At 38.3% G+C, this 23,803-nt stretch overlaps 3 protein-coding genes and 1 long non-coding RNA gene across 4 annotated transcripts; all 4 read right to left on the bottom strand.

Annotated features, from left to right (window-relative positions):
• Window positions 1–715: 715 nt before the first annotated feature.
• Window positions 716–1,883, bottom strand: LOC133738949 (MLP-like protein 43). Its single transcript, XM_062166643.1, has 2 exons — window positions 1,597–1,883; window positions 716–1,191 (listed from the first exon to the last, which is right to left on the bottom strand). Exons 1-2 carry the CDS (start codon window positions 1,787–1,789, stop codon window positions 917–919), a joined length of 468 nt encoding a protein of 155 aa, XP_062022627.1. The 5' UTR covers window positions 1,790–1,883; the 3' UTR covers window positions 716–916.
• A 4,220-nt stretch (window positions 1,884–6,103) lies between these two features.
• On the bottom strand, window positions 6,104–7,271 carry LOC133737239 (uncharacterized). Its single transcript, XM_062164842.1, has 3 exons — window positions 6,951–7,271; window positions 6,383–6,553; window positions 6,104–6,331 (listed from the first exon to the last, which is right to left on the bottom strand). Exons 1-3 carry the CDS (start codon window positions 7,269–7,271, stop codon window positions 6,104–6,106), a joined length of 720 nt encoding a protein of 239 aa, XP_062020826.1.
• Window positions 7,272–11,983: 4,712 nt separating this feature from the next.
• LOC133736056 (uncharacterized) lies at window positions 11,984–12,508 on the bottom strand. Its single transcript, XR_009859390.1, has 2 exons — window positions 12,375–12,508; window positions 11,984–12,264 (listed from the first exon to the last, which is right to left on the bottom strand). It is a non-coding gene; the product is annotated as an uncharacterized LOC133736056 (long non-coding RNA).
• A 4,149-nt stretch (window positions 12,509–16,657) lies between these two features.
• LOC133741015 (uncharacterized) lies at window positions 16,658–21,172 on the bottom strand. Its single transcript, XM_062168946.1, has 5 exons — window positions 21,046–21,172; window positions 19,052–20,500; window positions 17,388–18,958; window positions 17,234–17,311; window positions 16,658–17,163 (listed from the first exon to the last, which is right to left on the bottom strand). Exons 2-3 carry the CDS (start codon window positions 20,283–20,285, stop codon window positions 18,879–18,881), a joined length of 1,314 nt encoding a protein of 437 aa, XP_062024930.1. The 5' UTR covers window positions 20,286–20,500; window positions 21,046–21,172; the 3' UTR covers window positions 16,658–17,163; window positions 17,234–17,311; window positions 17,388–18,878.
• Window positions 21,173–23,803: the final 2,631 nt, after the last annotated feature.

Here is a 23,803-nt window from a genome sequence, read left to right as displayed (position 1 = left end):
TTGATCTACTATAGCAGTAACTCATTGTAGTAGCTTTACAGCTGATTGGTGGGCATAATGTGGGTATTCTGCACCAAACATGCAGAAAATTGCAATGCGTATTTTGGCACAAACGGCTTCTTCTTCTGCGTGTGAGAGAAATTGGAGTACATTTGCTATTATTCATACCAAGCAAAGGAACCGTTTGACATATCAGAAGTTGGAAAAGCTTGTATACTGCTACTACAACATGAAACTGCGGTTGCGAGATAAACAGGCAAAGAATAATGTGGTCAATGAATGGAGATATCTCCATTTTTCAAAGTACCGAAGTCATACCAACTGAACCAACCCACATAGGTATCTTGATCAATCAATTTTCGATCTACATTTTAAGGTGGAAAGAAATTTTTAAGTTTAGAGTTAATTGTTTACTATCCACATAGTGTGGCATAGATTATATTTGAAAATTGAAAATTCATGTGCAATTAGTCATTTTTTTAGTAAAAATTCAAATCATACCTTAACTTGATACGCACAACTTTGCGCTACATTTAGAATCAATAATTAATATATCAAAACAAAGGTCGATCTCATTTGTCAAAGAAGCGGTGGTGAACCGATGATTAATAACTAGCACCCTACCGGCCAGATGTCGAAGGCATCCGTCGACGGCCCGGGTGTTTGAAAACATTGTCTAGGATGATTATTAATGCAATCCAGCCTTATAAATAAGTGAACTAAAACACATTATAAAAGGGACAGAAGTTCCAATTTTCAAAACATGATATAGAGATACACAGTAGTCAGTGATCTGTGATGAGAAACAGACACAGAAGGACATGACTAGCTAGCTCCAAGTCTTAATTTTATTATGCAGCTAGTAAACTACGGCAGCACCCAGATTCCTTATTTCATTGTACATGCAAGTGTTTGCTTATGGTTGAGTACTGAGGTGAGCACCCATATCTTTGGAGAGATCAGCTACAAACTGGAGCAAGCTATGCGGGTCTGAAACTTGGTCGTGAAGCTTTTCATATTCCACAATCAGATGAACCAAGCTGTTCCGATCACCTTTCGGAGTAGCTTCGACAATGAGCCTGAAGCTCTTGCAGTGCTCCAGAAGAGGTCCATCAATGACTTTGAAGGTCACAGAATTCTTTTCGTCGTCAACGGCTTCAATCAAGTCTGTAGCCACCGTAGTTTTCCCATCTGTGCAGATTAATTTCACCAAAATTAAGACCAATATTTACAGTAATTAACACAGTCCCCTTCCAATATTGAGGAATTTTCTTCCTTCTTCTTTTCTAAATATGATCATTTTATATATCTCAACCTGCCACTGTGCTCTATCCCGTCGTTTAATTATGTACGAGAGAGAGTAAAGATAAATTTGACACAATCATAAAACAAAAGAAATCCCTAAACATGCGAACAAATAGATACCTGATCGAACCAATAGCTGAAAACAATATTTCCAGTATAATTACTATACTAAATGACTAGATGATTTTGAATCTTTAATTATTGTTCTTGTACACATGATCGACTATGTATATGGCCAAATTAATTGAGACTAAAATTCGTAAATGATTAATTAGGAACGTAAGTTCATACCATAGCAATAATTCCAGTAGATGACCGAACCCAGATCTCCCCATTGACCTTCAAGTAACTCACAACTCTGAATTTTATCGGGACTGATATTGGAAAGATGGTGTGGCCGGCGCGTGAAGAGTTCGTGGTACTTGGCAGCCGGAGCGTTGATTTCAACTTCAGTCTCCAACTTACCAAACAGCTCCGACGACATATTTGCTCCTCGCAGAAATCAAGCTTGATCAAGTGTAATGTATATATTTTCTGATAGTGTTTACAAGTGTAGATAAAGGACTTGGATCCTCTCCTAACCCAACAATCTACCTAACCTACCTAAGTTTTTAATGACGTAATGCCACATGGCTATTATGAGATCCAATAGTCTACAACTCTACAACAAACTCACATGATTTTTGTCCCTTATTTTTAATTAAGTATTATTTTGTCTTTTTCCAACCCTATTTCTTCTCTCTACACTTCATTTCCTCCGGAGAGTCTTCAGTGCACGGTCGTGTACGTACACGGCCATGTGCAGCACACGTGATACCAACATTGATGGGCGGCGTCAGTGAACAAGAAAATCGTGGACGACCAAAAACTGAGAACGCAGTAAAACAAAGTTTGACCATAACCAAACCATCAAATTGGATTTGGACCCTCTCTCTCCGAGAACAACAGTGATTGGCCTTCGACCCTCTCTCCCTCTCATGCTTCCTCCAGAATCCTCAAGCGATCTCCACTTCTTGCACATCGACCCTCTTCTCGGCTCTGTCCTCCCCAACTTCATTGTCGTCGGCGGAGTTCCTGACTCCGATTTATGGCAGCTTGGTCTTCAGAGCTGGGATCCGACCCTGGTTGATCCCTGTGCATCCGTTCGCCGTCGTGACCGTGGTGGTGGCCTTCATTGTCGTCGTCCACCACTTGACAGATCAATGGATTCCCACCGTCCACTTTAGCACGAGCGAGGAAGACGAAGAGAGAGAGAGAGAGAGAGAGAGAATTTGATCCATCCTTCTATTCTTCCCAACTTTCAGAATCGCTCCGACTTCCAAAACCAAAGAAGACCAAGAGGCACAAGAACCAGAATCGATAAGCCAACCCTCCGGAATTCAACGCCATCTGGTCGCAATAGAGTACATTCATACTCACTTCTCAGGGTCTCAGCAACAGGGTCGGATTGCCGCACAATTCTTTCCATTTACCTCTTTGTTTTTTACCATCTAAAATTTTTTACCTGCAGAGAGCACAATCTATTTTTTGTTAACAGTCCACGTTGACTGTCAAAAGAAAAGTCATTTTAATCAATGGCCCAGATGACTTAAGTACTGACCCCACGTATTGTACGTCTCAGATTGAACCACGTGTCTATCAAGGTTGTATGTGTAGTTCCACCACCGTGCACTGAAGAATTTTCGCATTTCCTCACTTTGGTTCTTCTTTTCCTCCCTCTGTTCTTCTTTTCCTCCGTACCCAAAATCTCAGGCACATATTCTATCACTCACCCCTGTTCTTAAGTAGAGGACCTGGGTTCATCTATGAATCTGAATGCAATATCAATGAAATCAATAACTTCAAAATGGAATCTCAAAAATGAGCACAATCACCACTGCCACTTCTCTAAAACATCATCGAAACCTACTTGAGAGTGTTGTAAAGGGTGTTGAATGAACTAGTATACAATCAATTGTGTTTCTTCTGGGTTTGATGGCATTAGAGTCTCCATGGCTCACGCTGATGCATGATGCGCTGCTTCTTGGATGAGTTTTGGTCCAGTCCAAGATTCGAGCTCCTTCAATTATTTTGGTTGATTATATCCTCTTTACTGGGCTTGTTCTTCATCTCTCGAATTTTGGATCTATTCTTGCTTTTCTTGGGTTAATCACTGATGGTTTTCCATGAAGATGAATTGAAAGAGTCATCACTACAAAGGAGAGAGAAAGTAGGGGTGGCTTGAAATGCCGAACCTGCCGGAACCAACCGGAAACCGGCCGAACCAGAGGAGTCGGCGCCGACAAAAACGGCAGCAGGAGGTGCGGTGCGGTAATGCCGTACCGAATGTTGATAGTCGGCTCGGTAGCGGTATAGCAAATAGATGAGGTTCGGCAATGCCGAACCGACCGAATAAAATAGATTTTAACTATTTTTTTATTATTTTTATTAGTAGGTGAGTTATTAACCGTTGATGTATATCAACAATGAGTTTGAGCAGTTGGATCTGAGTTGAAAGTGAGAAAACCCTAAGGGGGTCAGTTAGGGATCTCATTCCCGAAAGCAGCCTCTCGACCCTCACTCTCTCTCCCTCTCTCGCGACACCATTCTAGCATTCTCTCATCCTCTCTTTCTCTCAGAACCCAGCCCCAATTTGTTGATTCCCAATCCCAAAGCCTCAATCTAAGCAAGATGCAAACGTCAATAACATAAATTTCAACCCGTATCATTTGATTTTCGAAATCCCCAAATTTTTCGAAAACCCTAAAAAATCCTAGATCAGTTCCTTGGTTCAAGTGGTGGCTCAGAGGCTTATAAGGTGTTGAAAAGATGGTCCTTCGCACAACGAATTAGGTAAAATCTATCTTCTCATAGTCTTATCTAATTTGTCTGAGAAAAAAGATGATTGCATTGCTGCGGCTTGTGGAAGTAAGATATTTATGCAGAAAGAATAGAGAAAGTAGAAATGACGAAGCACATAACTAACAAATTAAGTATCTATTGCTGTCTGCTAATGGATGTATTGATTGATATAAGGTGCATGTGAAATGTTGCAGTTGAGTAAGGGTGAGATGAGTTTGTGTGTGATGTGATTTTGGTGTGGTTTACTTCTTCGTTTTGATATTTTCTAACTGTGATCATCAATTTGATCAGGGAAGAGCTTCGTGTGAGGTGTATGTGAATACAAACAATCAGACAGTTGTTCGTCAAGATTGTTACCCTGAGTTGAGGATTGTCTTTACTTTCTTTTTATGTGGTTAATTAATCTGAATATTCAATAAATTCTCTGTAAATTAATCAACTTATGACTATACTGATTATTGACTTGGCTATTTTTATTTCTATTTGTGTGATTTTTACTTTGCAGAAACTGCTAGGCTACATTTGGGAGGTGCTAACTCTTCTACAACAACTGCTGCTTGAAGATTTGGATGCTGCAAAGTGCAAGCATCAGTCCGAAGATATAGTTGCTGGGTTTTTTTTTTTTTTGTTAAGGGATTGGAGTCTACTTGAAGATTTGGATATGCTGCAGTGCAAACCTCCAGTTCAAACCATATGCAGATTTTTGTTTATTTCAAGATTTCTAGTTCCTATTTGAAGTTATGTAATATTTAAGTAGTTTTAGACTCAGAAATCAGTTGCATATGATTTGTGAACTTGTAAATTGTCATGTAGAACTGGAACATTTTTAATTATTGGAGAAAGTCTGAAAGAGGAAAACATCAAGTCAAGAACTCACATCTCCATAAGAAGGTGAGGAATAGACTTGATGAAGAGGTATTATTCAGAAAATTGCTGAAAGAGTTGAGTATTCAGTATTAGGCATGTGGTAAAAACTGATCAGAAAAATTGGGCTTAAAACAGGCAAGAATGAATAATTGGGCTGAAAAAATACCAATCAATAGTAGGCCCATTCATCCAATTCGGTTGGGCCTTAACCGAAATTGTACCAACCGAAAATTCGGTAACCGACAGTTTCGGTACCAATTGTTTTGGTACGGTAGTGGTACTGCATTTCAGCTAACCGACATGTTCCGGTCGGTAGTCGGCTCAGCCACAAAAACCCGGTAACCGTACCAGGGCCAGGCCTAAGAGAAAGACAAGAGACAGATGGGGAATGAAAGGAAAAAACAAGGCATGAACTAGTTGTAGGCAACTAGATTCAATATCGACACGTGTCTTGATCTTCTTCAAAGCTTAGGTAGATTAGGCAAATAAAAGATCAGGAGAGGATCCGCACCCCTAGATAAATTAGTACAGATGCATATGATGGATCATCAGATCCACTCTAGAGGTTCTCCTCATCACTCCCTGCCAAGGATATCAAACAATAGAAAAAATCACCTAAATTTTTGTTTTCTTGGGGAGCCCTGTACTATCGTCACTTACGAAGATTTGAACCTTTTTTTTTTTGGCAAAGACGAAGATTTGAACCTTGCTCACCCAAAGGCAATGATAGAAGCTCAACCATCCCAGTTACCACATCATTTGGTTATTATCTGTTTCATATGCATTCATAACATTTTAACGACAATTACAAATTTACTACAAAAAACATTGTGCTCTAAAAGTAGGAATATGTTCATTGAACTTCTTGGACCCATCTTCCATAACTTCATTCTGCACACCAAATAATTCTTATGCTATTATAATTTTGTGGTACAAAATTAGGTATACCATTATTTAATAATACTATTTTAAATACTTAGTAACTTTTTTTTTTTAGGGGAATGAAAGACTAATTCATTGATTGAGAATCATTACAATCGGAGATTAATATAACTTCCACATACAGAGGAATATATGAAAATAAATCTATCTAAAAATCATCATTCTTGGCTTCCTGAGCCAAGACGTGAGCCACACCATTAGCCTGTCTTCCAACCTTGAGTACACGAGCTTCCAAAGCCTTATGCAACAAAGCTCGCAAATCTTCTAGCAAGAATCCGAGTTCCGACCAATCTAGTGCAGCAGACGCTAATGGTGACACCAGATCCAAGCAATCCGTCTCCACAATCAATGGAGCAAGATTATTCTCAATAGCCAGCTACACCCCTAGAACCAGAGCTAGCAGCTCCGCATGACAAGCTGATTGAACCATTGTGATGGAGTGCCGAAACCCATGAAGAAAAGCCCCGTCATGTTCTCTAAACACCCCACCTAACCCCGAGTGACCAGAAGCTTGATCAAAGGCAGCATCAACATTCAGTTTTACGAAGCCCATTGGAGGTTTCTTCCACTTGGGAACCGACCTAGCAGCCAAACCCGACTGTGTAGAATAATGAGTAGCTTTATAATCTTCCAACTAACCCAAAGTCATTGGAACAATCTGTGACACTTGCTTAAAATCACCCTCCCAAACCTTAGCATTTCTATTTCTCCAAGTAGCCCACAAAATCATCAAGAAATAGGCAAAATCTGAGGACTTGACGAAGAGGCCAACAAAAGCCAGTCTGCAACACTTGTAGGGGCCGAGAATAATGGGAGGTTGGCACCCTGAATCAAACTAGTAGCATGGGGACAATCTCGAACCGCATGCAGAGGATTCTCTATTTCTTCATCACAGAGTGGGCATTGGGTATCTAAATCAATATCACGTTCACTAAGCCTACTCCAAGTAGGAAGAACATTGGAGGCTGCTTTCCATGCACAAATCTTTACACTACCTGGGACTGGTGCTTTCCACAACTGACGCCAAAGTGCAGCACTTGGGCAGCACTTGGGTTAGGTGTGGTTAAATCCTCAAGAATCCGATCTCGAGCAATATGATAGGCTGATTTAACCGTGAACCGACCTCTTTTATCGCTAGCCCAAATCCACCTATCCTCATGATTCCAGGGACAAAGGGGAATAGAGAGGATCTCCTGAACAATATGAGCGGGAAACAGCTCAGATAATAATGGAGAATTCCACACACCTGGAAAACTAAGAAGATCAACTATAGTAGACACTCTGTCCGAGAAGAAAGTTCTCAAATCCTCATCCATTAGTCATGGGTCCAGCCATATATTAGTGGTCAAACCATTACCAATATGTCGTTTAATACCATCTTTAAGAATGTGACGACCCTGTAAGATACTCTGCCAAGCGTATGAAGGTTGTGTGCCTAATGTAGCTTCCCATAAAGTACTAGGGGAAAATATAGAGCTTGAAAAGTTGGCCAATCAAAGAATCAGGGCTTCGAAGCAGCTGCCACCCTTGCTTAGCTAACATCGCCAAATTGAAGACAAAAAGATGTCGAAAACCCATACCTCCCATACTTTTGGGTTTACAAAGCTCATCCCAAGCCCTCCAATGCAGAGCCTTCTTCTCTTCCGTACTTCCCCACCAGAATTGGACACACAGCTGGTGAAGTTTCTGAATGAGATTCTGAGGGAGCAAATAGCAATTCATTGTGTACTACGGTACAGCCTGAGCTACCACTTTGATTAGAATTTCTCTGCCTGCAACACTGAGTAATTTAGATCTCCAACCTGTCAATTTTTTGGACAAGTTATCTTTAATATAGGCAAATGTATCAATTCTAGACCTGCCAACAAGGGTCGGAATCCCTAAATACTTTTCATGCTTATCCACCACCTGAACTTCCAGAATCTGGGCCATACTGACCCTCATATGTGGCAAAACACTTCCACTGAAGACAACATTACTCTTCTGTAAATTCACTTGCTGCCCAGAAGCTCTTTCATAAATATTCAGCAAATTTCGAATCAAAAGACAATCTTGAGGTAAAGCATTGTAACACCCCGTACCCGAATTGAAATTACTAGAATTTCAACAAGTTTACCTTTGATCAGGGGAATTTAACAGAGCCGTTGCTCTTGCCTTCCTTCTAGTTGAAAAGGAGGGAGTGTGTACCTCAACGTTTCCTCATCAAACCATGGCTTAGCTAATGAGTTCTTCACGAGAATCAAACATGGTGATGCCAGTCTTGGCATGATAAATTGCAAGAGAAGAGAGAGAGGGGAATTTCTCGAGGGTTCCCGAGAGACCAAGTCTTTCTCCGTCCTTTTTTTTTCTATTCCCTCCTTCCTTCACGCATGATAATCAGAGAGATTAATAGTATTGGTTTTTGGGCGGCGTCGGTGAGTCGGTGAGTGGATAGAGTTGAGACTGTGCGTATGTTCACGAAGCGAGAAGAAGCTTCTCCCCCCTTACTCAGCTGGTCTCAACTTATATATACTTAATTTCAATGGTCAAGATTAAGCGGTGATAGACAACGATCCAGATTCAACCACTTAAATTCCCTTTATTTCAAATAAATTTTAATAATAAATAGCTTGTATATCCGAAAAATTTCACGTAAATTTCCACAGACTCGTCTCGATAGGAACTTTAATACCAACTTACCCAGTCCTCAAATTGGACATTATCACTCATGAAAATTTCAGAAAAATTTTGTGCTAGGCACCCTTAATGATTATCGAATTAATCTCAAAAATTTCATCTTAACTAATCATATAGTTTGTGTCACAAATTTGCAAGGTATTACAAGCATTCAAATAGAGCATCCTATCATCAGCAAACAAGAGATGACTAATAGTAGGAGCAATATCATAAATACGTAACCCCAGCCATTGATCAGTAGACACCGCATGCAATATAAGGGCAGAGAGTCCTTCTGCACATAATAAGAATAAATAGGGAGACAAGGGATCTCCTTGCCTCAATCCCCACTGCGGTGTAACATAACCTCTAGGTGTGCCATTAACAAGAAAAGAATAGCGTACCGTAGAAAGACAGGACAGAATGAGATCCACCTATTGCTCAGCAAACCCCATTTTAAATGATACGCTGCAAGAATCCCCACTCCAATCTGTCGTAGGCTATACTAATATCCAGTTTAAGAGCCAAGAAGCCTTCTTAGCCATGTCTCAACTTGTGCATGTAATGAGCTAGTTCTGACGCTACCAGAGTATTATCAAAAATCAGTCGATTATGAACAAAAGCACTTTGATGGGGGGAAATAATATCTAGCAAAAAGCTCTTGAGTCTATTAGCAATAACCTTTGATGTTATTTTATAAATGACATTGCATAAAGCAATTGGTCGAAGATGAGACATAGACACAACTTCCTTGAACTTTGGAATAAGAGCTACATAGGTGTAATTCAAATCAAGACGGATTTCAGATTGAGTTAACATCGAAATCACCGCATTATTAACCTCTTGCCCAACATCTATAATTGTCTAGATTTGGTAATGGTATCTCTGCAAAGTGCAGATCAACTTTTTTTTATCCATTATTGCATGTAGGATAATTTCCATTATTGAGTTCTATCTTTATCATATGGTAGGGTACTGATCCACAATGGTTTTTAACTATATCTGCGTCTTTATCTATGGTAGAGTAAGGATTAACGTACAGAACAAAATTGGAGTTTAGGAGTTAACCATGTTTACTTACCTAAATCACTATAAGATAGACAACTCTAAAAATGTATATGGGCTTACGGACACTGGCGGACTGAGGTAGGGGCAAGAGGGGGCTTACGCGCCTACTCAGATTTTGTGCACAATATACTTCATTGATGACCAATAAAGATAGGAGACAAAATGTTAACATATATAACCCCACTTAGCCTAATACTTTAATAATATATATATATATATACACACACACACACAGAGCAAGGTTCCAAAGAGGACGTCCTTGCTATAGTTAAGTTGCGGATGGGTCAAGCACAGCCGTCCATTGCTTTAAATGAAAAGCAACGGCTCAGATCAATCTCTTCCACAATTGAAACCATCGCGGGTCGAAGTACGAAGACAAAAACGAACTGTAGACTCTCCACTTCGATGAAACCAAAGTCTCTGGTTCTCTTTCTCCACCCAAAATCCAGGTCTTCTCGTCTCCAAATACTAGAAACTCATCTCAGGTTGCACGATTGTTGCAACCGAAGCTTTCTTTTTTCCTTTCTGTCATGAAAATTGTAGCTCTCTTATGGTACCGACCTCCCTTGGAGTTTTCGCAACAAAAGCTGGAGACTTGGAAGCACAGAAACACATCTAGAGTATGGGTTCTCTCTTTTCTGATGTGTTTGATTTCCAATTACAAAATTTAGGGTTTTTACCATATTTGGGACTTTTCTTCTTTCTGTTTCTGGGTTTCTTTTTTGTTTCGATTGTTGAAGTTATTCATTAATTTGTCTTATATATCTTAATTAGTTTTAGGCAACAATGAAAAGCATTCACCAAATTCATTAATAAATTCTATTTGATGAATTGGTAATAAGGTTGGTATACTACAGTAGCCATTGCCAAAAGAAATTGTCCAACACTTCATGGAAGGTAAGATACATGTGTTTGATATTATTATTTATGGCAACGTTTTTATCGATTGATATTTATCACTTTATTTTTGCGTATTTATGTAGATCTGCTATTGATGAAGATGGGGATTCAAGTTCCACTAGTATGGATGAGGATAGTTCTTCATCATCTCATTTGGCAGAATAATGTCTCAAACAGATCAGTTCACTACCAGAAAACATGCGCTCTAAGGTAAGCTTTGAGTTTTCTGTATTTGGTACTTTTTAGATTTTGCATCTGATTTGGTCAGTTTAAGGGATATGGATTTTGTGGTGTGTTTGATTTGTTGAGAAATAGCTATTGTGATTGGTTTTGAGTTTGTTGAGAAATAGCTACTGTGCTTGTGTTTGATTTGTTGAGAAATAGCTACTGTGATTGGTTTTGAGTTTGTTGAGAAATAGCTACAGTGGTAGTGTTTGATTTGTTCAGAAATAGTATTTGTTGATTGGTTTTGAGTTTGTTGAGAAATAGCTACTGTGACTGGTTTTGATTTTGTTGAGAAATAGCTATTGTGATTCGTTTTCAGTTTGGTGAGAAACAGCTATTGTGATCTTCATTTACAAGTTTGGTTTTTAGTTTATTGAGTCTGTTTCATTCTGCAAGTTTTGGATGCACTGATCAGTCTGCAGTAGGTTTGAGGTCTGTTTGATTCTGCAGGTTTTGGATGCACTGATCAGTTTATGGCAAGACAATTTTGTGGTCTCTTTGATTCTGCAGGTTTGGGAAGACATTTTGGATCATTTCAAGATTATATGGCAGAGTGAGGATCATAGTCAATTCATTATGTAATGGTTTCAATTGTGGATACTCAAAAGTTGCTGATTTGTAATGATTCCATAAAATGAGGAGTGAAATGACTTAATATGCAATGTTAGACTCAAAATGTTCCCATCTGGAGCAAAATGACTTAATATGCAATGTTAGACTCAAAATCTGGAAAAAAAAATATGGAGCAAAATGACTTAATATGCAATGTTAAACTCAAAACCATGGCATCAGAAGTTCAAATATTGAGCAAAATGACTTAATATGCAATAAATCACAAGAAGTTCAAATCAGAAGTTCAATAAATCTCAAAATGTTCCAATCTGAAGTAAAATGACTTAATATGTTCCAATAAATCACAAGAAGTTCAAATCAGAAGTTCAATTCTGTTGCTAAAGTAGACAACAACCACAACCAACAAAACAAAATGCTTCCAAAGCAAAGCTGATACAACCAACCTTTCTCTCTAGTAGTGACAAAATCAAGTCTCCCAACTCATCTAGATCATTTTTACATACATAGTTGAAGCTAGAAAGATTCAATTAGTTCCAACTCAAGATGAACTTCAGGAAATTTAACCATAAACACCAACAAGGGAATGGGATTGAATTAAAAAGATAGGGACCAATAAGATAAACATAGTTTCATTTCATCAAACCACCAGAACAAGACCAGTACTCAAAATTAACATTAACTAAAGCCTTTTATAATGGAATCCCTGCTGGATATATAATACAACATTCATGTAATGATTTCATTCCTTCCAACATTCGTCTAACTATGAATATGCCTCTCTGCATCAAATTCCTTTGCAAAGTCATAAACAGTCGAGGGAACCTTCCTTTCCTTTTAGCCCACAGAAAAAACGAGTTCCCAGTAAACATGAGGCATATGCCAGCAATGCTGCAACATTAAGAGTAAACCAGAGTCACTAGTAGAAACGGGATAAAAAAAAAAGAAGGAAAATTCCCAATTGTGGTATCTGGTATAAAAAGAACAATAAAACAACTAACCAATTAAACAAAGAAGTGTATTTTGGCAAGCCTGGATCTCCCAGATCACCTTTCAGACATGTAATCATTTAGAGTGCTGAAGTGAAGGATTTAATCTTGCTTCATGAACTTTATGATACCTGACTGTAAAACTAGCTACCACATTATTCATAGGTGGATAATAGGATTAGAATTCAATGAGTGGTGGAAAATAGGATCAGAATTTGATTACACGCATTTTTATGCATGTAATTGTATCTAAAACACTAGAAATAAGTTAATCCTCAAGTCAATTATTATGTAATTAATCCATTTTTATTTATTATGTAGAAAATAAGCGGGTTGCAGAAACCGAAAGAAAATCGTGCGAAATTAGAGCAAATTTGAGTTTTTGACAAGTAGGCGACCGGTCAATTGGTCAACCATGAGTCACCTTCGTCCAACAAATGAGAGAGAGAAAGAAATGAAGGCAGATTGAATTAAATTAATTAAGCATGGGCTTAATTGGAGAATGGAACAATGGTTTGATTAGATATTAATTAAACCATATTGATTTGATTACAACGGAGCTGCATGGCTATAGCTTTAATTAAGCTATAATTAATCTCAAATATTTTTGTCTTTCTCTCTATTCCCAGGCATGCACGTGCAACTTGTTTCTTCTTCTTTGGTCACTTTACCACAAAATGGTGACACGTGCCCCTATCCATTCTTTCTCCTCTTCTGCACAGCCACACATCATTTTTCTCTTCATACTATATATAGACCACGACCTAATTATATAGAGGCATTTTTACATCCCTTCAACAGTAGCGCCGCACAGCAAACTTTGAGGAGGGCTGCTGCCCTCTCCCTCCTTCCCCTCTATTTTTCCTCTTTTCTTTATAATTTCTTTTGAGATTTCAAGGACTACTCACACAAAGCTTCAAGGATCCATTAACGGGTTCAATTTCTACAAGATTCAAGATTTGGGTATTTTGTGGGGTTGTAATTCAAGGCTAGTCATGCTAGCTTCATAGCTATTTGTGATTATCCTTGTTTTCTCCCACACTTCTCTACTCTTTGCTATTTGAATTTTGTAATTTTGATGTTCATGAATATGAGTTGTGAGTAGTTACTTTTTGAGAGCTAGGGTTTCTAACTCTAGCTCAATTTTGATGTAATTGACATATTTTTCAAGTGATAAATAACGTATTTTCATATGGGTGCACTCTAATTACTATGTCAATTGATTCTTGATGCATGAATTTAGGGAATTAAACACTCTCTTTGTTATGTGTTGAGATTTGTGATGTGTGATACAATTGGTGGTTCTTTTGTTCACTAGCTTCATGTAATTAGTGTGGTGTGTCAAGTAGTGCTTAATCGAGAATGAATGATTGCTTAAGTTTCTATTTTCTTGTGCCCTTCGCCTTTAATCCTAGACGTTGTGGCCCTAACAAGGCATAATGATTAGGGTTAGAGAGTTCATTCTTGCCTTAACCGGAAGAATGGATACCAAATAAGAGAAATTGACTTAGTGGCCTTAACCGGCATTAGGTAGAGAACTAAGTAATCGTTACATTTTAGGTTGTAACTATTGCATGCTTAAATCCCTAATTTCTAGAGCTCTACGCCTTTAGTTCATGTTTTGGTAGCCCTGATAAAGTACTAATTCCTGAGTTAGAGAGTTCATATTTGTCCTAACCGAAAATGTGAATACACTTAAGGAAATTCGGCTTAGTGGCCTTGACCGGCATTAAGTACGGGATTTGGTTCTCATGAAGATATATTATTTGTTTGCTTGAAATGTGTTCGTTGCATTGAAATCTATAGAGTGATCCCTAGTACCCAAATCTATCTCTCTTTTATTTTTTTTCTTTGTTTTTAATTGTTTTTGTTAATTTAGTTTTTGACTTAATCTTTTAGAAAATTACAATCACAATTTTGAATGACAATTTCTATCTCATTGTAAATAGTCATCACTAGGCTCTTAGTTTTGATTAGGCTTTGGTGAAAACCAAAGCCGAGCATTGCTACGGCTTGGTGCCTTAGAATAGCATTTTTATTTATTTTCTTTTTCTTTTGCTTTTGTTTGCTTAGTGACTTTAGTTCCGACCACCCAAGGATTGTGGGTTAGCCACTAATCTCCGTGGTACGATAACTTTGGGCATAATATTTCCCTATCTTGACAATGATACGTACGCTTGCGTAAATGTGTATCCAAGTCAGAATTCCAACAGGGAATATCCCAATTTCTGAGACTGGTCTTCAGTGGTGAGGTCCTCCATCTCATATTTCCGTCAATTCTAGCTAATGCATGAAAGAACGTATGAGTGGATGAAACATCACAAATGAGATGACAAATATAATTGACTCATATTTCAATATGTTTTGATCATTCATTGAGATAGTCATATCATAACAGTTACCATCAATACAATTGAGAATAATAAATCCAAAAGAGAAGATGAAAGAAATTGACTTCAATTCAAATAATTAGGGGGATGCAAAAGATAATTTGCCGTACAGTTCTCCTTGGCCACTAGTGTAGTCTTGGCCTTGGCAATGGCTACCGTAGTATACCAACCTTATTACCAATTCATCAAATAGAATTTATTAATGAATTTGGTGAATGCTTTTCATTGTTGCCTAAAACTAATTAAGATATATAAGACAAATTAATGAATAACTTCAACAATCGAAACAAAAAAGAAACCCAGAAACAAAAAGAAGAAAAGTCCCAAATATGGTAAAAACCCTAAATTTTGTAATTGGAAATCAAACACATCAGAAAGGAGAGAACCCATACTCTAGATGTGTTTCTGTGCTTCCAAGTCTCCAACTTTTGCCGCGAAAACTCCAAGGGAGGTCGGTACCATAAGAGAGCTACAATTTTCATGACAGAAAGGAAAAAAGAAAGCTTCGGTTGCAACAATCGTGCAACCTGAGATGAGTTTCTAGTATTTGGAGACGAGAAGACCTGAATTTTGGGTGGAGAAAGAGAACCAGAGACTTTGGTTTCATCGAAGTGGAGAGTCTACAATTCATTTTTGTCTTTGTACTTCGACCCGCGATGGTTTCAATTGTGGAAGAGATCGATCTGAGCCGTTGCTTTTCATTTAAAGCAATGGACAGCTGTGCTTGACCCATCCGCAACTTAACTATAGCAAGGACGTCCTCTTTGGAACCTTGCTGTATATATATATACAGGAAGGATCTGAAGTGGACTTCCGCACTTTAGCGAAGACGTCCTCTTTGGAACGGCTCCGTGTATATACAGATCCTATCCAGAGCGGAGCTCCGCTTTGAAAATTTACGTGTGAAGTTCGAGTTTTGGGTCACTTTTCGGTCGCATATCCACATCTCGATCGTTCAGTTTTTAGGTACTAGTGTATAGATCGTCTCTGCAAATTTTCAGCCAAAATGATGGTCGTTAAGGCATTGATAATTGCCTTAAAGCTAGTACGGTTCAGGTTGACAGATTCAGTCCGTCTATTGGTTTAAGCGAGTTAGATACCTTAACGATCATCATTTTGGCTAAAAATTTGCAGAGACGATCTATACACTAGTACCCAAAAACTGAATGGTCGAGATGTGGATATGCGACCGAAACGTGACCCAAAACTCGAACTTCACACGTTAATTTCAAAGCGGAGCTCTGCTCTGGATAGGATCTGTGTGTATATATATATATATATACTAAATTCAGTTTGCCCCCTCAAACTTTGAGGCAAACATTAGTTTGGTCCCTGACCTTTTTTTTTAATCATGATGGTCCTCTCACTTCTATTTTTCATCACAAGCCTCCAAAATTTAAAAATGGCTCGAAATGTGACGTCATTGGCTGAGCTGGACCAGACAGCAGGGCCCCATTTGTCAGATTTAATCACCCCTAAAAGGGCATAACAGACATTTCACAATATTTTCCCTCCAAAATTTAATTTACATAATCTAACCCTTTTTAACCACAAAAAGGGTTCCAAAATGAGGTCCAAACCTCCAAATAAACCTGCTTAACAATAAATAATGAACATGACCAGAAATGTACCAAAACCTGAACCAACACATGAACAAGACCAGAAAATTACCAAAACATGAACAAGATCAGAAAATGACTATAAAACTACCAACACATGAAGAAGACCAGAAAATGGCTATAAAAGTACCAAAACCTGAAACTGAGCATAAAATGGAGTGCATAAATTACCAGAAATTGTTGTAGCAACCAAATAGATGCATCAAAGTGTTTTACATCCAAACCAACAAAAAATAAAGCTTGGAACCTCTGTTGCACAAAATCATAGGTCCACTACAAAAAAAAAAATTGCATTAGCCACGGCGCCATGCCGTGGCAAAAGCCCCTTTTGTCGTTGGGTTTGCGACGCCCAGTGGCGACGGCAGTTGTTACCGTCGCAAATATTTTGCACAATCGCGACCCCTCAGGTTTTGCCGTCGCGAAAGAGGAGGTTTTGGCGATGGCTATTGAAGACCGACGCAAATTGGTGAAGCCATTGGAATTCTTTTTTGTAGTGGTCTAATAATCTAAACAAAATATTAGACCTAGCAACCTTCTGGCACAAAAAGTTGCTACATGCATCTCTAAATCATAACTTAACCTTGGTTGCTAACCCATACAGCTCCTGCTCTATTTTCCACCATTGTTTGCATTTGCCCGGATCCTTGCAGATGACCCTGATGAAGCCTGTGAAGAAGCAGCTGGTCTTCCCTTGCTTGAAGGAGCTTTTGGAGGTCTGCCCTTGCTTGAAGCAGCTGTAGTTGTTGATGCTTTTGATGCCCTTGCTGCTGCCTTCTTTTCATCCCTCTTTTTCTACAATAATGAGAAGAAAAATAACTTAGAAAACCAATCAATAACCAAATGACTAGTTGCATCAGTTTACCTTCTGTTGTTCAGCTCTTCTCTTTGCCGATTCTCTAAGCTCATTTTTGGTCTTCGGCTGCTTTTTGCTACCCTTGGCCTGCAGCAAGTAATGTGGTCAGTGGCCACAGCTATATGATTTGCAAGTTCAACTAATAACCGAAGTGTGAAAATACCTGAGTTTGAGTTTGAGTTGATGAAACTTCTCAAGTGTTCAGTTTCCTCTTCTTAGCTGCTTTTTCCTTGGGGGGAAGATGCCTATGACAGGTCTTCACATTGTGACCTAGTATGCCACAGTTGCTACACCTCAAACTCTTTTGAACCCTGCCAAGCTTTGGACCCTCAGACTCCTTTTCAGATGCATCTTTAATCATTTTTGGTTCTTGGCCTACCAGGATGCCTATTGTACTGAGGTGGGAGGATTTGGGGTTCACCACTAGGGATCCATAAGTCCATTCCATTCACTAGCTTTACTGTGTTAGAGTAAACAGCCATGTAGGTCTTGGTGAGGTAGCAAGAATCCACATAGTCTTCTGGTGTTTGTCTCATGAAGTTGATAGCAGCTATGGCATGCTTGCATGTTATGCCTGTGAGGTCCCATCTCCTACATGCACATGTCCTCCTAGTCAGGTCAACCACATGCTTAGATCCTCCAAAGCTTTCTACATGCCAGAGCCATATGGTATGCAATCTGTTGCAGATTTAATCTTGTTCTTCTCTAGGAGTTCTCTAGGCTTGGGACAGAAATGGTCTTCAACTTTGCTCATCTTGTCTCTTCTCATTGCAATCCTCTTCATCATCTTGACCCTAATATCTTCAAAGCATGAAATCACAGGCTTGCTTCTAGCAGGTAAAATAAAAGCATTGAAACTTTCACACAAATTATTAAGAAGAACATCACATTTCAGGATGGTGCCAAAGTGAGCTCTAGACCAATGCTTTGGGGGCCTCAAAGGATCTACAAAATGAAATTCAACCCAAATTAACCTTAGGTTGCCATCTTCATAACACAAGTACTAATACAGTAGGGTTATAGTATTGAAATACTTGTTAACCAGTCATATGCTTTGGGGTCCATTTGCTTCCTCAAAACCAGCTCTTTGGTGTAGTAGGCCATGGTTGTTGCTTTGGTAATTGCCCAGACCTTGTCCTTAAAAACTTTCCGAGGAAACAGCTTATTGAAATTGGTCCACAAGTGTCTAACACACTATGATCTGCAAGAGGCACCACAGCTTCACATGCAGGTAGCAGTCCCTTCTGTTTGTCTGATATGAAAGTCCAACCATTGCCATCTCTTGTAATCTCCAAATCTTTCACCAACAACCTCAAAAACCAATCCCATGAATCCTTACTCTCCATCTCAACCATATCATAAGCTACCACCCAGGTTGTGTTGTTTGGATCCAATCCCACTGCTGATAATAGCTGCCCACCATAAGCACTCTTTAAGTGGCAACCATCTAGCCCCAAAATGGGCCTACATCCAGCTCTGAACCCCATCTTTAAAGCTCCTAAACAAACGTACATTCTCTTAAAAACAGGGAGCTTACCAGGGTTGTTGAAATCATATTTGATATCAACAGTGGTGTTTGAATCCACCCTTTTCAGCTCCTGTGCATAATCCTGTACTCGAGCATATTGCTCCTTCATGCTCTTCTCAAGCAGACTCAATGCAGCCTTCTTGGTTCTATAAGCTTGTTGAAAAAAGAATCCATCACACCAGCTGCCATTGTCTGTGCAAGAGACTCTGTGGCAACAAACAAGTACAAAAATAAACACATTGCAAACTATATTAAACAAAGGACAATTCAAAGGAAAGAAAGCGTTGCAGAGATTATACGTGTTGAAATACCAAGATTCAGCTTGATTTGCTCAGCAAACTTCTGTGTAAGGTATGGTGTTTTTACCATGCTATTATCAAGAATCCTTGGACAATTGTGTTCTCCATTGTAAGTCTTTATCATCAGGGTGTCCTCATGCTGCATCTTTGATGCAAACAGCTCAAAGGGACAGTTTGGTGCCTTGCAAATGGCTCTAATCCTCAGCCTATCATTCTGCAGAAAAACAGCTGCCCAACCATTTTGAATGGCCCTCTCTCTTATGGCAGCTCTGAGTACCTTTGCTGTGGCAAACTTCATCCCTTTGCAGAAGTGTGGATCCCTCATATCAACCTTAGGATTAAACTCAGGGAATCTGTCTTCACCTCCATCATCATCAGAGTTATACTCTGGCCCTAGCCTTTCCTCATCTGAATCCTCTACCCCAAACATCTGCTCATTATCTTCTACATCATCAAAACTTTCCTCATTAGTCTGTTGACCTCTACCTGCTACATAAGGGCCCTCCCCTGGATTAGACACAACCTCAGATTTTGTTAACCAGTCAAAGAGAAAATCATCATCCACTCCATACCCTGCATACTCATCATCATCTTTTGCAGGGTTGTAATCATCATCATTTGAATCATCATCATCAGAAGCTTCAACATAATTTTCTTCACCCCTACTAGCTACCTCATCTTCAAGGTCTTCTTGAAACCATCCATCATCTGCAACTTCATTTTCAGCTTCTTCTTGAAACCACCTGTCATCTTCACTGTCATCTTCTTCAACTAGTTCCTCCATCTGCATTTTCTTTTTTCCCTTATCACTAGGGTCAACAGTTGGAGCCCTACTAGCTTGAGTTGGAACTTCATCTTGAGCCTCATTGATCTTCACACCAGGTAGAGCAGGTACAGCCTTCTTTCTGTTTGCACACAGTTTATACCTCCTTGATGGTGTTGTCACTGGTTTTACTTTCTCAGCATGCCTTTTAGGTGAATCAGGAATCTCCTCAATCTTCACCCCCGATTTTGGCTTCCTTGGTGAGTCAGGGAGCTCCTCTATTATAACCCCAGATGATCCAGCTTGACTGCATCCCCAATTAGGTATCTGATCCTCATACATGAACAAATCCTCCAAATCTTCATAATCCGGGACAAGCTCTAAGTGGTCTAGGTACTGAATAACCAGTCTGATTTCTGGCACCATGCAACACATTCTGATGACATCCGAGTCATTGTTCAGCTTAGACATGGCATCTTACTCACTGCCAATAGAGTACCAGTAATCAATCCTTGTTCTCACATACTCAGACTTGATCCCTCTCACTATGCCATCCACCTCAGTCAATGACATTTTATCCTTGTCCACATTATCATAGTAGCTGACAGTTCCACCAATGTACTTGCTATCCTCATGCTCTATGTACCCACCATGGTATACCTTGATTGTAAAATAATCAGGGTGTACTGCAACACATGAATACAAAATCAGTGAGCTCAATATCCTAGCCAAACAAATCAACACATGACAACAAATGTAAGGCTGCTGACAGCAGGGTTCCAACATAATACAGCAATAAGGCCTAAACAATAAATAGGGTAGCTGAAAAAGGCAGCTTAAACAAAATGGTTAACCCTTATCCACCAACCCATTTCACAACGGTTCCAACCGCTATAACAGTAAGACCCTAAACAAAATTGAATTCTCCAGTAGGACCACAAAGTACACTGCCTCAGTACCACTTGTAATCACTGGCATTTTATTAAATCTCCTATTTGAGCTACCCAACAACAAGCACATGCACCATTCATTATTCAATATCAACCAGAAACAGAAAAACCCTTTGAATTTAAAAATTAAAAACATAACCCTAAATCTCGAAACCCCCAATCTAAAGCCTATCTCTGATAACCCACAACTATAACCCTAAATTGGAAGCTTCTAAACCCTAAATCCATAATACTTGTAAAAGCCACAGATAAATTCATTAAAATTGAAAACCCTAACTCACCGTAATTGGGGATTTCATCGCCTCCAGCTTCGATTCGAGGTATCCATTCATCTATCGGGGCTGCGGCCATGTCCCAAACACGTCGTGTCTATAATCCAGTAATCTCTTTATCTGGGTTTCGAGTTCTGTAAGAGAGAGGGAGAGAGAAAGAGAGAGAGAGAGAGAGATTAAGTTTAGTGTTCCTTTACGGGTCTTGACTCGTGTAATGGATCTGTAATTGAGTCAAAACGATCACAAGGGGTTTTTAGGACATTTCGGCCAAATTAAGGGGACAAAGCAGAAACGTGGGCCCTGCTGTCTGGTCCAGCTCAGCCAAAGACGTCACATTTCGAGCCATTTTTGAATTTTGGAGGCTTGTAATGAAAAATAGAAGTGAGAGGACCATCATGATTAAAAAAAAAGGTCAGGGACCAAACTGATGTTTGCCCCAAAGTTTGAGGGGGCAAACTGAATTTAGTCCTATATATATATGGTCCGGATCAAGGGACACATTATTTGACACAATTTTTTACACTTAATTTTATCCTTTAGATCAAAATTGATCAAATGGTTGTTATTAATTGTGAGTATGATTTGACAAGTGACATGGCAATAAAATTATTCTCCAACCAAAAAGATAAATAAATTTAGTTAAACAATTTTTTTTATAAAGAAAATCAAAGAAAAATGTTTTACGTGATCCAACTCCAGAAGAACATGGGTGTTCAATGAGAAAAAGAAAAACCCAGGTTCATAGCAAAGAGGTGTGCTCCTTTTCAAATAAAAACACCAATCTGGGGTCATATCAAATTCAAAATCCACATCTAATCTTTCTTTTTAAACAACCAAATTAATCTTCTTAATTGAACGCCTTAACCAATGGGCAAACCAATCGATCAAGTTAATATATATCTTTGCAGTGAGATTAGGGACCTTATTAGCAAATCCTAATTCTTTGCTTTTAGAATATCTAGGAATGAATCAAATACTATGATTCATAATGAAATACATCCATGTCTAAACTCTTCTTTTCCCTTTCTGCAAGAAGAAAATGATCTTGGGTTTTTTTTTTTTTTTTTGGTAAAGAGTTGTGGATTTTTAATTTGATATGACCTCAGATTTGGTGTTCCTTTTTGTTGAAGAGGTGGTGTTTTTATTTGAAAGGGAACACACGTCTTTGACATGAACCCAGCTTGGGTGTTTTGAGAATGAAGGTTTTTAAGGGGCGGAACTAGGATTTGAAGCTTGGAGGGGGGGGGTCGAGAAATAAAATTTATGTATACAAAGTTTTATAGGTGAAATTAATATTTTTTTATTTATAGTGATCTAATTTTTAACTCAACGATTTTAAATTTTTTTATAAATGAACTCAATATCAATAATAGTAAAGAACAGTTTATGACAAATTTAATGTTTGATAATGATTCTATAAAGAACTGAGTAATGAAGTTTGGTTTAATAACAATCAAACTTCATTGCAAGATCAAATTCAACAAAGGAAATTATTTTGGTTTCTTAAAAATATTTATTTCAGTTTGGAAGAATGGAAAGGGTCCAATTAAGCCATTGTATTGGAACTTGGAAGCCATATTGATAAACTCAGTTAATTGTATAGCAAACGTTGAGGGGGTCCGGACCCGATCGGGCCTTGAAGTAGGTCCGCCACTGGGATTTTTTGAATTTTTATTTCTACTGCATGCATTTGTGCTGGTTGGCGGTGTTCATATATGGAATTAATAGAGTGTTGACAGTATAGTGTTCGGGAATTTACTTTTTTTTTTTTTTTCTTTTTACTATGCAATTTTGATTTAAGATTCGTACTATTTCTGCTTTGAATTTGCTTCGAAATGAATCCCGGGATTCTTGCTATCCTCTGTTATTCTTCTTCTGCAGTTTGACTTCAATCAAGTAAAACTTTTTCTTTGATTTTCTTTATAAAAAGAATTTTGTTTAACTAAATTTATTATCTTTTTGATTGAAAAATAATATTATTGCCATGTCACTTGCCAAATCATACTCACATTTAATAACGACCATTTGATCAACTAAGATTTAAGGGATAAAAGTAAGTGTAAAAAATTGTGTCAAATAATGTGTCCCTTAATCCGGACCCATATATAATTGATAATTCATATAGATGAAATTGGTGTCAAATGATGAGCACATTTTATATCATATTAATATCTCTAATTTATATTTGTTAGTAACTTATTTTTATTAGTTTGAGTCATATAGTTTGCATTAGGTGTAGCACCATGTGTAATATACATGCACATTTTAAATTGATGGAATGCTTTATCATTACATTAAGTATGTTATATTGGCCATCAATTGTTGAAGTCAAATTATGTTTTTTTTTTTACTCATAGTCAAGCATGCAATTGAAGCAAATGGAAAAATACATGAAGAATGACCAATGAAAAAAAAAGCAGGATAATGCTATGTGTGAAAGCATTTATGAGTGGAGAAGTTTGGTATCAAGCATGATAATTTTTATAAGGCAATTCACATGGAAATTAAGTTGGAATGAAGACCAAGGTTGCCCTATAAATAGAGCTTTCTTGAAGGAAGAAAGGGAGGAGAGGTAGAGAGAAGAGAATTGGAGACACACCCTTGATCCTTGCTCTTCCCTTTCAATAGTTACTCTTTGTTTGATGAATTGTATTGTTTTAAGCATGTTTTCAATTTGTATTATGCATTGCTAATTTCCTTAACCTTAAACCACATTATGAAATAAGTTTCGTTTAATTATCTATCTCTATTCCCATAATTATGTTTT

This window comes from Rosa rugosa, chromosome 3 (genome assembly GCF_958449725.1).
Source record: "Rosa rugosa chromosome 3, drRosRugo1.1, whole genome shotgun sequence".
Lineage (NCBI taxonomy): Eukaryota > Viridiplantae > Streptophyta > Magnoliopsida > Rosales > Rosaceae > Rosa > Rosa rugosa.
This window is presented reverse-complemented; position numbering and strand designations above follow the sequence as displayed.

Excerpts from the sequence above, each read along its gene's own strand:
- LOC133738949 (XM_062166643.1), bottom strand. The coding sequence starts at position 1,789 with ATGTCGTCGGAGCTGTTTGGTAAGTTGGAGACTGAAGTTGAAATCAAC. Across the intron at positions 1,192-1,596 it reads CTACTGGAATTATTGCTATG|ATGGGAAAACTACGGTGGCT; the intron begins GTATGAACTTAC and ends TAATCTGCACAG.
- LOC133737239 (XM_062164842.1), bottom strand. The coding sequence starts at position 7,271 with ATGGATGAGGATTTGAGAACTTTCTTCTCGGACAGAGTGTCTACTATA. Across the intron at positions 6,554-6,950 it reads GTGGAAAGCACCAGTCCCAG|TCGGGTTTGGCTGCTAGGTC; the intron begins GTAGTGTAAAGA and ends TATTCTACACAG. Across the intron at positions 6,332-6,382 it reads TTCGGCACTCCATCACAATG|CTGGCTATTGAGAATAATCT; the intron begins GTTCAATCAGCT and ends CTAGGGGTGTAG.
- LOC133741015 (XM_062168946.1), bottom strand. The coding sequence starts at position 20,285 with ATGTCTAAGCTGAACAATGACTCGGATGTCATCAGAATGTGTTGCATG. Across the intron at positions 18,959-19,051 it reads GAATCTTGGTATTTCAACAC|AGTCTCTTGCACAGACAATG; the intron begins GTATAATCTCTG and ends TTGTTGCCACAG.